Source organism: Impatiens glandulifera, chromosome 5, assembly GCF_907164915.1.
Source record: "Impatiens glandulifera chromosome 5, dImpGla2.1, whole genome shotgun sequence".
Classification (NCBI taxonomy): Eukaryota; Viridiplantae; Streptophyta; class Magnoliopsida; order Ericales; family Balsaminaceae; genus Impatiens; species Impatiens glandulifera.
The window spans coordinates 7,876,603-7,890,000 of record NC_061866.1 but is presented as its reverse complement, the minus strand read 5'-3'; the positions used below and the strand labels follow the sequence as shown (position 1 = coordinate 7,890,000).

Here is a 13,398-nt window from a genome sequence, read left to right as displayed (position 1 = left end):
GAAACAAGGCTGGAACGAGCGAAAAAGGCCCAAGAGCTTGGGGAAGGAAACGACCGAGTTTTCTGCTCCGATTCCGGCAAGCTGGAGGATCGACGATGGGCTTGGGGTTTGGGGGAAGTGTTTTTTTTTTCTAAAATGTTTGTTCTTATTTTTTTTCTTTTTCCTTGATTTTGTTGATAAATAGGAATCGTGCGATTCTTTTCTCCAAGTAAGATAGTATTTTTTTTATTTCTATTTTTTTTTATACAAATTAAGTTAGGGCTTATCATTGATAGGTTATCAATTATTATTTATGAAATTTTTAAAAATAAGTCCATGAACATATCATTATAATTTATTTATTTTTTTAAGATTTTGGTGCCCAAAAGTATTTGGGCCTAAGGCAATTGCCTCACTTATTACATCGGAGGTCGGGCCCGAATTCAATGAATGACATTAGCGTATATATAAATAAATAAATAAATAAATAGTTAATTATGAGATGCAAAGTTGTCTATTGATTTCATGCACATTGGACACACATTGATATGAATATATTATTTAAATTATTTTCTTCAGCATTTTAAACAATCTGAACTATTTTGAATATAATAATTGTGTTCATTAAAATATCTACTTATTCATTTTATTTGAGTTCATTCTCTTTATATTTGTAGAAGAATAGAATTTAAATTATTTAGGATGTAGTAATTTATATTTTTTGGTCTACCTTTGTCGGTTTCGGGTCCATGTGCAATTTTATTGTATTTTGTTAGTTTAATATCTTAATGTGTGGTACTCCAACATTAACTGATTCAATACATTTACTCATTAAAATCGGGTAATAATATGCTTCAACCGACGTTGAATGCGGGACCAATATAAAATATTTTTATTGTAACATATACTATATTTCAGATTCTGATTAAAACCATTTTCATAAAGTTACTCTATTATAGCCTACTTATTAAATATATACTCTTTTATATATATATATATATATAATTAAGGATAAATAAATAAATTTAGAATAAAAATAAATAAAATTTTTGAGGAAGTGATAATTATTTTTGGTAAAAAGAATTAAAGGGTATTAATTTATATAAATAAAATAAAAAATAATAATTTAAAATAAAAAATATTTTAATATTTTGATTAATGAAATAAGTTAAATGATTAATTAAAAAATTAATTTTATTTAAGTTATTTTAAAACTAAAGAGAACACGGTTTCAAAATAACTTAATATAACTGAGCCTAACCAACTTTAAAAAAAAAATCAGGTGTTGATATTATTTATTTATTTTAGCGGAAATAATATATTTTAGCTCTATTGATAAAATTAAAATTACAGAAATAAAAAAATTTGACCGGTCACATTCTTATCTAGAATTAGAATCTATCTATTTACTGTTGGTAACCAAACAATGACATCTCAATCTTGCATTGGAACATGGAACATCTACTATTTCTATCTTTTTATAAAATTATGAGGTTTTGATTTTTGAAAAAATATTTTTATTATTTGTTTTTAGCAAATAAGTTTGGTAGTCACAAGCTGAGTGGTACGGTTTAAAAAAATTAAAAAATTAAGAATTTAATTTCATCTAAAAATGTTTTAAATGAAAGCAAAATCGTGGTTGTTAGGTGTCATGTTAGTATCCGTTTATACATCAAATTTAATGATTGGTGATGTAATTTATGCCGTGTCGGTCCTGAGATTTGGGCTGCTCCAGCCTCGGGTAAAAAAAAAGATCAAAAATATTGTTGCCCTAAGTTTATTTTAAAAATGGATTAGAAAAATAGCTTTTAATGAGATTTGATCTCACTAAACATTTTAAATACTTATCTTTTTTTACCACTAAGTTACAACATTTTTTTTTAAATTATATTAAATTCATTATTTAAATAATTTAATATTCAATAAACTCAATAATTATAAAACTTATTATTTTTATATTGAAAATACTTATTATCTTTTACATTAAAAATATTGTTTGATAATTATACTCAAATATTTTTAACATTTTTTTTGTTTGTTTAAAACAAATAATTTTATATGGATTGTTACAAACATGAAGGACCCACATGAGCCGAACTCTGTAGAGAAAATATATATTATTTATTTTTGCTAATAATGAGAGATGATTTTTTATTTTATTTTTCTGAAAAAGAGGTATGATTGATTGTTTTGGCCTTATATGCCTTCTTTCCCATGCCCTCATCCCCATTCTGGTGCATTTTGGTGGGTTTTGTTTGTTTCTGTTTTTTTTGAATTTTTGCCTGACTATTTTATTTTATTTTATTTATTTATTTATTTATTTATTTATTTATTTATTTATTTATTTATTTATTTATTTATTTATTTATTTATTTATTTATTTATTTATTTATTTATTTATTTATTTATTTATTTATTTATTTATTTATTTATTTATTTATTTATTTATTTATTTATTTATTTATTTATTTATTTATTTATTTATTTATTTATTTATTTATTTATTTATTTATTCAGTTGAAAAATCTAATCTAACTCCACAAGGCAGATAATATTTTGGTTATTTAATATTTTTTAGGATTTTGTTAAAGAAAGAAAATTATTTATTTGATGAAAAAATAATTTGTTTAAGTTTTGTATTTGTTAAATTACTATAATTTTTTTTAATATTTAAAAGTTAATTTGAAAAAAAAATATAAAGCAATATACAAACAAAAAAAAAACTAATCCAATTAGAATGAAAAGGTGTAAGAGTTAACTGTATAATGGTTTATTTTGAATAATTTAAATAATTCAATTTAATTAAATATTTTTTCGTATTCATTTATCACATTATTTTATTTATTAATCTAATTAAATACTAAAATACATGTTATTATTTATTATTATTATTATATTAATACTTTTTAAATTTTTTTACTATTTTTTCTTTTTAAATTTTTTTTTATCATTGTTATAGTTTTTAAATCATAACTAAAACACTAATCCAAACCAGTCCTAAGAGTTCCTTTGATCTAATGGTTTTGATTTTTGATTTTGTTTAAAAAAAAATCATATATCATGTTATTTTAATTATAATCATCAAATAATTTATTAATTAAATACTAAAATATTATTACTTTACTTTTATTATATTTTAATTTTAAATATAAAAAATATTTTAATAATTCAATCTAATAATATAAATATTTTTACACTAATGCATAGAGCACATTTTCAAATAAAAACTTAAATAAACTATCATTTTTTCAATTTTAAATAGTTATGGTATGTTATTTAAATAACTTAAATTAATTAAACATTATTTATATTACTTTTCATATTAATAACATCACTAAACTAATAAATCAAAATAAAAAAATATATCTTATTTTAAATTTTTATTTTTATTTTATTATTATATATTAATACCATTTAAATAGAACTACCAAAAATAATTACACATTGTCAAACTCCTCATCAAGTCATTCTCAATTTTCTCTGTCAAAAGTCTGTGTATTTGTATAACTCATGTAATTTTGCACCTAAACACTTTATTTAAATATAAAAAAAATTACAGATTTCCTCAACAAAAAAATCACTTAAAAAAATTATTTTTAATTTTATTTAATTCTCAAATACAATTATACTTTAAGGACGAAACTACACCATCAAACTTGAATAAATCTGAACTATTATGAGATCAAATTCTTATATAATTTTAATTATTCTTCCTCGGCCCCAATATATTAATCTGACATAATTGGGGATTATTTTATCCATAGTGAAAAGATTGAAGAATCATTTTCATATCAAATATCTACAAAAAATCACTTTAGTGAAGAAAATATTAAAATAAATTTTCATTTTATATAAGAAAGAAGAAATGTTGGTCTATAAAGTTTTATTTATTTAAACAAATTAATTAAGTTGAGTGTAAATTAACTAAATGATGTTTATACGCTTAATCGTAATCGTTTCGCACTGTCATTTTTATTTATTTTAGAGTTTCTTAGTTAAACACATATATATATATATTTGATTTTGTATATACGTGATAACTTATTCACTAAAATGTAACAAATTATTACCAATCGCGACTTAATCAAGTTTATAAGCGGAATTAAACTGCAACTAAGTTAAAAATGCTTCTAATTTAAATTAGACTTTTGAATTCCAGTCAATTTAAGGTTTTCTTAGGCTTCAAACTTTATTTTTCTTCAAATAGGCTTCAAACTGTATAATCTGATCTCTATATATATAGTGGATTTTGGGTTTCACTTAAAAGAGCCCAACAAGGTGACTCTAAACAAAACATGAAGATGTAGGTTTATTTATTTATGAAATAATATGATTTATTTAAAATTATTATTATTTTTAAAAAAGAAGAGGAAATATTTAGATTAAATGTCTAAAATTTTATTTGTAATTAATATTTTAAAATATTATTGAAAGTAAAATAAAAATACTTTAGTAGGCTTTAATTGAATAAAGGAAGGGGAGAAGCCTATAAGGTATCTAAAGGTGATTGTTGTGGGCCTTGTGGCTTTGGAGTGGAAAGCCCATTTTCTTTTTATTAAAATCAATCAAGATTTGTGTAAATAATTCAAAACTTTATATTCAAATTAATCTCTTTAACTAGTAATCCATAATATCAAATAAATCATTTTCATCTTTTTCAAATTTACTAATTCAAAACTTTATATTCAAATTAATCTCTTAACTAGTCATCCATAATATGGAATAAATCATTTTCATCTTTTTTAAATTTACTTGGGTTATAGTCATAATAATTCTTTTATTCAACTATATCATTTCAGAACACCTCAAAGTATTTTTGGATTGTCCGAAGATTCAATCATTTATGTATGATTTGATTTATCGCGCACTGCCCTTTCTAATCTAATGAGTTTCAAATAAAAAAAATCTTTTAGTCGCACATAAGTCGACTTAAGGAAATTCATGAACTCAATTCAATTACCCATTTGGATTTACTGTCGGTTATGGATATTGAATTTAATATAATTGAATTATTTTTTAATACATGTTTAGTTGAAAAACTTGAACCGAACTGATGTAAGAACACCCCTTATTTCTTGTTGTCATTAATGGGAATAGCAGTAAAATCATTGATTCAACTTTTGCATAAAATTCAAGTTAGGCATTCATTTTGAAATGAGTAGAGTTTATCTTAGAATACATCGCACAGTTCAATAGTTATTTTGACAATACCTACTAATAATTTAAAAAGACGAGGAAAGTAAGAGTTTCAAATGAACTTTTAAAAAAAATCAAATTTTAAACACATGTCAAAAGACTAAGATATATGATTGCACTCAGATAATCATTTTCAAGATTTTCTTGACAAAGATTGTAATAAAAATTCACAACTATGTTTCTATAAATGATATCAATGAATTGTTTAGGAATGCAACTTCAATATTTACAAGTATCAATAAACAAGAAGAGTTCAAGGACAAAAACTTCTAACATAAGATACACAAAAAAGTGAAAGAAAGGGAAAAATAAAGTTCTTTCAACAAACAAAACCCTAGTGCCATATTCAAGATGATAATAATCTTCAATAGATCTATAGACTGAAGCCCAATTCAACAAATAGACAAAGTTTAAACACACGATGCATTTTTACCGTGTACTGTAAATTCGAAAAGTTTTTTTCTATGTAAATTGTAAATATGTCATCTAACCCAATATATGATGGGTTATTTTTGCATTAACACCATAGAATTTGATTTTTTTTTTCAAAATTTATTTTCTTGAGATTTGTTGGATACCAAATATTGAATGATCAATCATAAGAGTTAACACAGTTTTATAGATTTTACATGAAAATGAAGCAAGAAGAACCATTCAAATTTGACACTTTTATGAAGTTGTTCAGAGAAGAATAAAAACTAGTGGCATGCATAAGTGTATACTAGTTTAATAGTGACACATTTAGTAGTACTTTAACGGGTTACACCTTATTGTTTATTTGAGTTTAACATCGATAAAACATAATAAATATGAACTTACATAATTCTATTTATAATCTATTTTCTTCATAGATAACGCTACTCATGTTTGAGATTTTACAAGTGATATTAAAGTCGGCTCGATGGAAAAAACAACTTGTCACGACTCACGAGTGTCACGAGTGCCACCTACGATGAATGAGATAACAATGAAGACATAAAAAATGAGACTAATATTATTAAACTATTTATTTCTAGTATATAATATATATTTTTTAATCTATAAATATTATTCTAGTATATTTTGAATCTTGATATATCAAAATATTGAAAATTTCGTACTTTTAAGTACCAATAATTTTGGTATTGGTATCCTAAGCAATAAATCCATAAATAGTCTTAAGGGTGTTTCAAATTTTGATTACAAGTGAAAATATAATAAAAAAATTATGATTAGGCTCGAAAAAGCTCGACGAGTCATCAAACGAGTCTTACCTAAGCTCGAATTCGGCTCAAATCTTAAACGAGCTAGCTCGAGCTCGGCTTGAATTTGATTTTGACCGAACTCGAATCGAGCTTTAACCGAGCGGCCCACGAGATTTACATCGTACGTGGAGGAAATACTAGAACATATATTTTGTCATTATTCTATTCTGTCGCTATTTTATTTATTTATTTTTGAATATTAATAACGAAAATATCTAAAACAAAATTGTTTTTAGGTACAAAATTACCGTAATTTATAATTTCTTTTTAATTTAAGAAAGTTACACAATCCCCACCATCATTTACTCACTTAAATTTAAGTGGTTCTTGATAATCAAGTTTATAATTTTGGTTTTTAGACTCAAGTTAGTAATTGATTTTATTCAATATATTTATTTTCAGTGTATCATTTTTTTTATCCATCCAGTGTTTCTGGAATGATTGTAAGGTTTTCCCAATAATTGTTTATCTCTTTTCCTTCAATATTTACATGAAGAAGTTGTTGGCAAAAACAAAAAAAAAAACTTAATTTAAAAGTATATGCATGTAATAATCTCAAATAAGTAATCAATTATTACATCTTTTAATTAATTAAAGTTAAAATACTTTCTATTTTTTTAAGAAAAATATTAATCACAAAAATATTATAAATTAAAATAATAAGTATTTATGAATTATTTAAAATATTTTAATAAAGTGGTCTGGCTATACATGAATATATTCCTTTTAAGGAAATTCATTTTCTTTTTGAAGAAACCTCTTCTTTTTGGTTTCTCCATTACATTTATGAAAGAAAGAGGAACTTAGATACATTCCGGCAAGAAATAACTCCGAATTCCGATCATCTTCAGCAGGTAGATTCGCCATTCTTCTTCTTCTTCTTCTTCTTTTTGCGCTTTTTCCGAGATTTCCAGTTTTTGAATGCTCAATCCTGTTCACTTTTTAAGACTGTATCTCCATTTCTGCTGTTGTATGTATGTATGAACAACTTCTACTGATTAATGCTTCAGTTCTAGTGAATAACCGACTGATGATTGTGTAGTGTAATGAATGGATGTTTGTTTTTCATTCTTAGTCTGTTTTGGCCTTTTTTTCTATTTTCTGATCTTCGTTTTTCATGTCATTGTTGGTTTGGATGGATTCCAATGAAATGCATTAGTATTCCGAGTTGATTATTGTTAGTTTTAACAGTTCAGATACAGAATGGGGTCAGGGAAGAGAATTGAAAGCTTATATAATGAGGCAAATCAGGCCAGTAGAAATCTGAATAAGAATTGAAAGCTTATATAATGCATTAAGTATTCCGAGTTGTTTGAATGCTCAATCCTGTTCACTTTTTAAGACTGTATTTCAATTTCTGCTGTTGTATGTATGTATGAACAACTTCTACTGATGAATGCTTCAGTTCTAGTGAATAACCGACTGATGGTGTTGTGTAAGGAATGGATGTTTGTTTTTCATTCTTCGCCTGTTTTGGCCTATTTTTCTATTTCCTGATCTTTGTTTTTCATGCCATTGTTGGTTTGGATGGATTCCAATGAAATGCATTAGTATTCCGAGTTGATTATTGTTAATTTCAACAGTTCAGATACAGAATGGGGACAGGGAAGAGAATTGAAAGCTTATATAATGACATAAATCAGGGGACTAGAAATCTGAATAAGAATAACCTTGGTGGTGTTATATTCGGTTGCAGCAACGCCACCATTGAAGAATGTCTTTCCAAACAACTATTTGGTCAGTAAATTGCGATCTTCTCGTTTAATTTTAGCTAAATCACTGCATATATTAGTCTATTATTGCCTAGTAACTGGATAGTGGATAATTAACAGGATTGCCAGCTCAACACTTCTCTTATGTAGTGAACATTCAACCTTGTCTTCCATTGTTTCTTTTCAACTATTCAGACAGGAAACTTCATGGTATATTTGAGGCAGCTAGTTTTGGTCTAATGAATATTAATCCTTATGCATGGACTGCTAATGGTTCAACTAAAACTCAATATCCTGCTCAGGTATCATTCCTTTCAGCCTTCAAACAAGTCTATATCATTCTAAACCGTGGTAAAACAAATGTTTTCATGCTGGTTTTTGCTGTATACGTTATCAGGTTCAAATCCGCCTCAGATTGAAATGTCAGCCATTATCTGAAATAGCTTTCAAGCCAGTTATTCTAGACAATTATTACAGCCAGAGCCATTTCTGGTTTGAACTCGATCATGCTCAAACGAGTAGATTGATGTCTTTGTTTTCATCTGTAGTTGTTGGACCAAGTTCTCATCAAAAGTCAGCAAAGTATTGCCCTCTCTTCTCATTCCCATCATTGGCTGACAAGAGAAATGGAACGGTTGTTTCTAAGCCGCCATCTGCATATGTGAACAATGAGTTACATAGTTTGGAAACCAATTGTTCTGATGAAACGACTTTTGCACCAAAGGCTCGTTTAGATGAGCGCAACATAGAGAAAGAGAAGGATCATATCTACATAAAGCTAAAAGAATTAGCTCTTGATCGATATGGATCAAACACACAATTAACGGGTCTCAGTGAAAATAATGTTGCTGGTGGTGGTTCTCATTCGATGAACAATTGTTCTAATGCACCACAGTATAGTTCAAATGATAAGGACACTGTGGTTCTTGATAACACCTCCGATTCTGTCATAGCACAGGTCATTTAAGATTTAAAAACAAAAAAACTAGATTTGGGGTTCTGTTGCACATTGTTTACTTTGTTTTAATGTATAATTGCAGCTTCTACAAGGCATGGAGGAGTTAAAAGCTCTCAATGTGGAATACCTTCAAAAAGTTAGTTATATGGAGCAGAAGCTGGTACTGTTGTTGCATTTAAAGTTCTTTTATATAAGATTTTGAAATCATTTATTCATCATATTGATGAAATCAAATTTAGGCTGAACTTGTCCCAAGTAGTGTGGGGTATGATTGATAGAAAATAATGTAAATGAAACTTAATTGGATTAGTCATAACCCATTTTCATACAGGATAGGAATAGAAAATAAACTCCTTGTAATATATATTATTTTAAAAGTTTTTACTAACATAGTTGGACATTGTCTATATCAAGTCTTGAACATAAGATTTGAACGTTATTAATTAAACAACTCAATACTCATCTATCAGGCCATGTTGAATTGGTAAATTATAGTCCTTTTATTTGAATATGAATGTTGTATTATCATATGCATTACACTTAAAGAATCTGCTTGGCTATACAATTTGCATCTGTTATTGCATAGGAGTATTTTACAAACTTGTTCTTTTATTTAATATTGGTAGTACTTTACTATAATTTTGTTTGTTTCTCCTTCAACAAAATATTTGTGGTGAAGAAACTTTTCAAGAACTAACAAACTTGGTTAATTAAATATTATATTTTCTCTACGTTTGGTTAAGGTGGATTTAGAAGGGTCCAATTCCAAATCCATTGTTTGTTTCCTGACTTAAAATAAAGAATGGGAATTATAATTCAATTGCAAATGGAATGATATGAATTTAAGTTTCAATTCCACCATTTTCACTTTGGAATTACAATTATATGATTCCTCCAAACATAATAAATTGAATTGTAATTCTCCAATTCTTATAGAATGTAACAGTAGTAATATGTAATTAGTAGTAGTATAAGGATAGTATGGTTGTTTTAGTAGTGGGTTAATGGATCAGTACCTTATAAATAGAGGAGTAATGAATGGAATAATTATTGAATCTGGATTATCTTTCTCAAGCTTAATCCATTCTTAGTCTCACCTATATTTCTTCTACGAATCCTAGATCTTTAGGCTTGTACGTACCATATAATTCCGATCCCAATTATGCTCATCCAAACATAGACTTAATGAAATTGGAGCATGTAATTCAATGTTCTATCATAGTCCCTGTCATGAAAAATATCCTCTGCATCTTTATTTCTAAAAATCATTTAGTTTGTACAGATCAAATATGTTTATTTGTAAAAATCATTTAATATATTATCTTCCATCCAACAAATATTTCTTGTTTCTGCCATGTGCATCTGCTGTTTTTTGTTGTCTGATGCACCCATGCTGGTTCAAAATTCATAACTCCCTTAGGCCCCTGGAATCACACATTGGCTCCATTTGAAAACACTTATAATTTCTGATTTTGTATCTGGTTCCGGATTCAGATTAGACACAACCAATAAAGTTCTGAAATTTTGTCACTAAGTTTAGTTTCCTAACCCGTTCATTCATCCAGATCCAGATACAGAAAAAAAAAGTGCTTCCAAAGGGTTTTTGTCTTCCATCAACCAGGGACACTAATTTCTTCCTTCTGATTCTTTAAACACTGTACTTTTAGTTGGTAACTGTATTATCTATTTATTTACACACACTTGTTAAACTGTTGATTTAGGTCAAAGCTGAAACAGAGATCCAACAACTAAATAACCGATGTGTGATGCTGGAGTCTATACTTCCTCCAGCAGGGCATGTGAAAGCTCCATCACTATCATATAGTGATGTTAAGTTTGATTTCCATGAGTCAATACTTATTGTTGGAGGATTTGATGGGATCAATTGGTTGTCATCATTAGATTCTTATTCCCCATCACAAGATGTTATGCGATCTCTTAAACCAATGAATTCCGCTAGATCTTATGCATCTGTCGCAAAGTTGAACCATGAATTGTATGTATTTGGAGGTACACATTCTGGTTCATGGTTTGATACAGGTAATTTAGTTTCTTAAAGATAGTTTCCCTTTGGTGAACACTTCATGTGTCTTTGTGGTCAATTTAAGTTTAAATCTTACTTATTGTTCATTAACTCGTTCTTATGGATAGTTGAATCTTATGATCCAATCAAAGACAAATGGACCTCATGTCCTCCTCTCAATGATAAAAAAGGAGGCTTAGCTAGTGCTACCATGTACGACAAAATTTTTGCAGTTGGTGGTCAAAATGAGGTTGAATACCTTGCCAATGTTGAAATGCTAGTTTTGGAACTTGCACGCTGGGTGCCCACAAGGTCAATGTTACAAAAGGTAAATCTTTAACATTTATCCAACTGGCTATATCTGTCCTTGAATCTTCTGGCTTGCTTGATTGTATGAAACTTCTTTGAGCTGATTAGCTGTCATAGATAAGCCATATGGAAGTTTTTTTTTTCTTTTCTAATTTGTTACCAGGAAAACAGTATTTTGTCACAATCTGTGTAGAATCATGATCCTATTAGAAAATTGCCATAGTTAAAACTGATATTAAATGTCTTTTTCGTTTGTTATAAGATTTTTTCTGAATGAGGATCCATATTATTTTGTGATTTTTATTGCTTTATTTTGTATACAAACTATTTTCTAGTTCATTATCCATAGATAAGTTATATGAAAGTTTTTTTTTTCCTTTCTAATTTTGTTCCCAGGTATCATAACTATTTTGAAATGGTATTTTGTCAGAATCGCACTATCACAATCATAGTATAAATTTGTCAAACTTAAGATTGAATGTAATATTTTTTTTCATTTGGTATATAAGATTTTTTTTAGATAATGACCCACATTTATACTTAGACTTTTGTTACTTTATTTTTTCTACAAATTGTTTTCTAGTTCGAGCCACATTATAGTCAAATTTTTGGTATAGAGATAGATTGTTTTTAGATCATGATACAGATTATCTTCTAGATCATTCTGATTTTGACAAAACATTATTACATTCCTTATTGGTTTTTCCCATTTCCAGCGAGCTTCTCATGCAGTTGTAGAACTTAATGGAGCAATCTATGCTAGTGGTGGTTTTCAAGGGACGGGTTATTTGAAGTACGATACATATAATCTGATTTCTTTCGCTTAGTCTCAAATTCATCTCTCTTGACTCATATTTGAATTTTATTATTTCTTGGCATTGTAGTTCTGTGGAGAGGTTTGATCCTAGAGAACACTATTGGACAAGAATCGGGAGTATGAACATAGAAAGGAGCTGCCATTCACTTGTCGTGTTGAATGAGAAAATGTAAAAAAAAAATGTTATCATAATTCATAATAATATTCTTCATATAGCTTGGTATGTATTGATTTCGGATATTCACTTATCATGTTGATGATGTAGATACGCCATTGGTGGTTATAATGGGAGTTCAATGCTTTCAAGTGTAGAAGTTTACGATCCATGTTTAGGTTCATGGATGATTGCAGAACCGATGAATCAATCGAGAGGATATTTTGGTGCTGTTGCTATCCAGGATACAATATTTGTTATTGGAGGTTCTTATAACGATCATCAATTGGATACGGTATGCTCTGCCTTTTCTTTCATTTTGACAATCTTGTCTTTGTAATCGTGAATATGTAAATGCAGGTAGAGTGTTATAAAGAGGATCATGGTTGGAAATTGACTAACTTAAAGGCTGTGGGAAAGCGAGGCTACTTCTCTTCCATCGTTCTATGATTCGATAGAGGTTTTTTGTTTTCAATTCCAAATGCATTTGTTTTTGTTTTTATCCTACATGAATGCATCATTGTAGTAACCTAACCTCCTATTGATCTGTTAAGAGAAAATTGAGATTGAAAATCTATGAGAAAATAAGTAGGTTTTGAGATTGAAAAACTATATAACTTGTTTGTTTTTGGAGATTGAAATTAATAGAAGAACTATGTTGGTTGAAGAAATTGTCTAATTGTTAGTTTATAACTAATAGATTTGATATATATATATTTTAAAAACATTGTCTAAACCTAAAATTACTTCCTTTTACTCTCACATTCTTGGCTAGATTGTGTGTTCATGGTAATTTGGGTATCAAAGGCAAGTTAGTGGTGAAAAATAGTATCATTGTATCTAATTTGGGGAGACTGGTTTTAGAATAAAAAAAAATCACAATATTTGTGATTATAATTACTATTGAATCAAATTATGGTGAACTTTGATTTTCACTTAAAAACTATTATTCAAAAATTGTAATAACTTATTTTACAAAATAAATTTAAAATTTAAAGAAATTTGT

General features: G+C 27.4%; 1 protein-coding gene across 1 annotated transcript; it reads left to right on the top strand.

Moving 5' to 3' along the window:
* The first annotated feature begins 7,159 nt into the window (after window positions 1–7,159).
* Window positions 7,160–13,063, top strand: LOC124938049 (kelch-like protein 3). Its single transcript, XM_047478416.1, has 11 exons — window positions 7,160–7,273; window positions 8,003–8,156; window positions 8,252–8,433; window positions 8,529–9,089; window positions 9,172–9,249; window positions 10,811–11,129; window positions 11,241–11,440; window positions 12,138–12,214; window positions 12,306–12,407; window positions 12,504–12,687; window positions 12,753–13,063. Exons 2-11 carry the CDS (start codon window positions 8,015–8,017, stop codon window positions 12,840–12,842), a joined length of 1,935 nt encoding a protein of 644 aa, XP_047334372.1. The 5' UTR covers window positions 7,160–7,273; window positions 8,003–8,014; the 3' UTR covers window positions 12,843–13,063.
* Window positions 13,064–13,398: the final 335 nt, after the last annotated feature.

What these genes read in the sequence shown, in the direction of transcription:
- LOC124938049 (XM_047478416.1), top strand. Translation starts at nt 8,015, where the DNA reads ATGGGGACAGGGAAGAGAATTGAAAGCTTATATAATGACATAAATCAG. An exon ending in GTTATATGGAGCAGAAGCTG is followed by an intron (nt 9,250 to 10,810) that starts GTACTGTTGTTG and finishes CTGTTGATTTAG; the next exon opens with GTCAAAGCTGAAACAGAGAT. An exon ending in TGGTTCATGGTTTGATACAG is followed by an intron (nt 11,130 to 11,240) that starts GTAATTTAGTTT and finishes TCTTATGGATAG; the next exon opens with TTGAATCTTATGATCCAATC.